Raw genomic sequence first — 3,373 nt, 5'->3', positions numbered from 1 at the left:
TAAACAAAGAAAGTATTGATAAACAAGGAAGCATGGGTCATTAGAAGCTACAACCAGGGTAAACAAAGAAATTATAGATAAACAAGGAAGCAGGGGTCATCAGAAGCTACAACCAGGGTAAACAAAGAAAGTATAGACAAACAAGGAGGCAGGGGTAATCAGAAGCTACAGTCAGGGTAAACAAAGAAAGTATAGATAAACAAGGAAGCAAGGGTAATCAGAAGCTACAGTCAGGGTAAACAAAGGAAGTATTGATAAACCAGGAAGCAGAGGTCATCAGAAGCTACAGCCAGGGTAAACGAAGAAAGTATAGACAAACAAGGAAGCAGGGGCATCAGAAGCTACAGTCATGGTAAACAAAGGAATTACTGATAAACAAGGAAGCAGGGGTAATCAGAAGCTACAGTCAGGGTAAACAAAGAAAGTATAGATAAACATGGAAGCAGTGGTAATCAGAAGCTACAGTCAGGGTAAACAAAGAAAGTATAGACAAACAAGGAAGCAGGGGTCATCAGAAGCTACAGCCAGGATAAACGAAGAAAGTATAGATAAACAAGGAAGCAGGGGTCATCAGAAGCTACAGCCAGGGTAAACAAAGGAATTACTGATAAACAAGGAAGCTGTAGGTGTTTAAATTGATAGGGACGAGTTCAGGTTTAATCAGTAATTCCAGTGTGATTGTTTGTGTACACCTTAAATAAAGTGCATACACCTCATAAGCAACAGTTTTTGTAGATGTATAAAACATAGAAATCTATGTGTGTGTCTGTGTGTCCGTTATCTAACTACTACTAGGTCGCTGAGCCAATCTCAACCAAATTTTGTGGGATGATAGTTTGGAACATGGGGCATATTAATGGGGGGCTTACAACCCTCACCACCTTATTACTGCTTTTATTGAGTAGTTGTTATCTTTGATATAAGTTAATGTTAACTACATTCATAGATGGTGCCACGTTCTTACACTAAAACAAACAAAAATTAAATCTTATATAACACAACATACACACAGTGGGGGGCACGCAACTGTCTTATATATCTCTATGTAGGAATGCAATGAAAATAATGGCTGCCACTGTGGCAATACTACATAAACCCAACCCAAGTTTCTGCTCCAACACCCACCATAAGGCTGATATGAAGAGCCATTTCTTGAGTTAGACCCATTTTATACTTTGACTCGTGACCTTTCAACTTCGGCCCGTTAGACACTTCTGTGGCCAATAAACATCATTGGTTCGTCATGTGAAACACTGTGAAAGGACATTAAGAGCTGGGTGTCAAAAGCACCCCACTACCTCTTCCTACAAAGTCACCCTGACCATCACACAGTTTATACCATGTTTTAAATATATACATATTGATTTCTTAAAGCTTATACAAAACTTTGGGTGAGGTAATGATGAATACTGTAATAATATGTAATGTTATAAATACATTGTTTGAAAGTTAGGATTTTTGTGTTATTTATCATAGCATCCACCCCCACGTTTATTCAAGTTCATATCCCCAGACAAAGGACGAGTACCTCAGCTTGTATACGTGTAAATGAGAGATTGGCATCACCTGAAAAACTGTTAATATCTGAAGTTTGATATCTCTTATATCTATCTCCATAGACAGTATCTTTCTAAAGTTACAGAGAAAGATCTGTTTTCCTTAAACTGTAATGTCCGTATCGTATGCCTGTATCCCAGCGGTAGCTTTATTCTCAACAACAAACAAACATATGTCATGGAATTTCATTGTTGGTATTGTTAAATGAAGAAATAATACAAACCATTGTATGATTGAAAAAACAACATATGTTTCTGAAGGAATGATTGAGCACTGGTAAGATATTTCAAAGAATCTAAGCTAGCTTCTTGGCTTAGTTTAATCTGAAACTTACATTTATATATGTCAGTAAAGATAAATGTGACAAGTGTAACAATGTTTTAAGGTGAATGAATATCTGACTAAATATTCATATAAATCACTACTTACACTAAAAATCTGGGTTACCCTAATATTATCCTTGAAAGTACTTTGATGTTATATATATATAGCACAGTATTCATGAAACAGGAACTATAAAGTATTAATACCTAAATCACTCCAAATATAATCATGTTCAAAACTTTAGTGTTTCCGATTAAATAAATAGCTACTTTGTAGATGGTAGACACAGTACTGAATTTTGGTTCAAGTACCTTGCTTGAAAAACAAAATATAAAGAATATATTGACATTGAACTGAAAAGTTGTGTTGTTTTATAATATTCTCATTAGTATTATTAATTTGGAAATATCTTTCAGAGTAATACGGAATGTTGTATCCGATATTTGTATTTATCATGTCAAATGTCCCTATTCTTTCATTCAAGTAAATATTTCGACAGCGCTATCTCATCTTTTTAACTTCCTGTTACAGAAGTTTTTATTTTTACTAGTTGATAAGTTTCGATTTTAAACTGTAACATCACAGTATTACTATCCATTCAATTTTAAATTTATAGATTTTGATTTTAGAAAAGTTGAATCAAGTTGAATAAATAATGAAAATTACAAGCTAAGCCTAAACCTTTTAAATAATATAGTTTATACATTAGTTTCTGTCACTGTCTCCCTTTTTTTTTCGTACTCACAGAAAAGAGAGAGAAAAGGAAGTGGATATTTTGTGGAATTATACACCAACCCCAAAATCGCCAGGATGTTGCGATAGCCAAAGTAGTTTTTCAGTTAGTTCATATTTCAGACACCAGAGTCCCATCAATGTCAGTTCTTGGAGCCATAAGGATGCTGAAGACCATTCTACAAAGCATAAGCCAAAGGGTGAAATAAAAAGTCAATCAGAAGATTCCTTGTCTCATTCCTCCGCTAAAAAATTAAAAAAGAAAGAAGAGAAACAGAGGATGAAAAGAAAAGAATCAGACTTTAGAGCTAAAGAAAAGAGCAGAAACAAGGAGAGTAAAAGATCGAGGAAGATAGAAGAAAGTGCTCATAGTTTACCTAGTCAGGTAATAATTACTCTAACTTTTTACCTTAATCAGATAATTATGTAACTAAACATTTTATCCATTGGTTATTTCATAAAGACTTAAGTAAGTGAAATGTACCCCAAAGTTATGTGAAGCCAATTTTTGTAACTTTTCCGAGATTTATTTATTAAAGTTGCAAATATCGTAATGCCCTCTTATGGCGATATCATTAACTAACTCAAAATTATATTTGAACAGAACAGATTGAAGTTATGTTATTAATTACATTTGTACTTCTCTGTTATTGTATTTACAACAGTGCCAAATTTTGTTAATTTCTTTTGAAGAAGGAGTAAAAAAAACATTCGGGGTTAAAATTAATTTTTGTTATTTAACACCAAGGCACTAAACAAA

General features: G+C 33.7%; 1 protein-coding gene across 1 annotated transcript in view; it reads left to right on the top strand.

Moving 5' to 3' along the window:
• The window catches only part of LOC106474453, a gene marked incomplete at its 3' end in the record, with an annotated part of 34,131 nt that extends 31,133 nt beyond the window's left edge, over positions 1-2,998 (top strand). Inside the window, exon 5 of the mRNA XM_013935146.2 lies at positions 2,629-2,998. Coding sequence (XP_013790600.2) covers positions 2,629-2,998 — 370 coding nt within the window. The remainder of the gene's footprint in view (positions 1-2,628) is intronic.
• Between the last annotated feature and the right edge of the window lie 375 nt (positions 2,999-3,373).

Source organism: Limulus polyphemus, unplaced genomic scaffold (assembly GCF_000517525.1).
Source record: "Limulus polyphemus unplaced genomic scaffold, Limulus_polyphemus-2.1.2 Scaffold7240, whole genome shotgun sequence".
NCBI classification, from domain to species: Eukaryota; Metazoa; Arthropoda; class Merostomata; order Xiphosura; family Limulidae; genus Limulus; species Limulus polyphemus.
The sequence above is the reverse complement of the archived record's forward strand: the minus strand, read 5'-3'. Positions and strand labels throughout refer to the sequence as shown.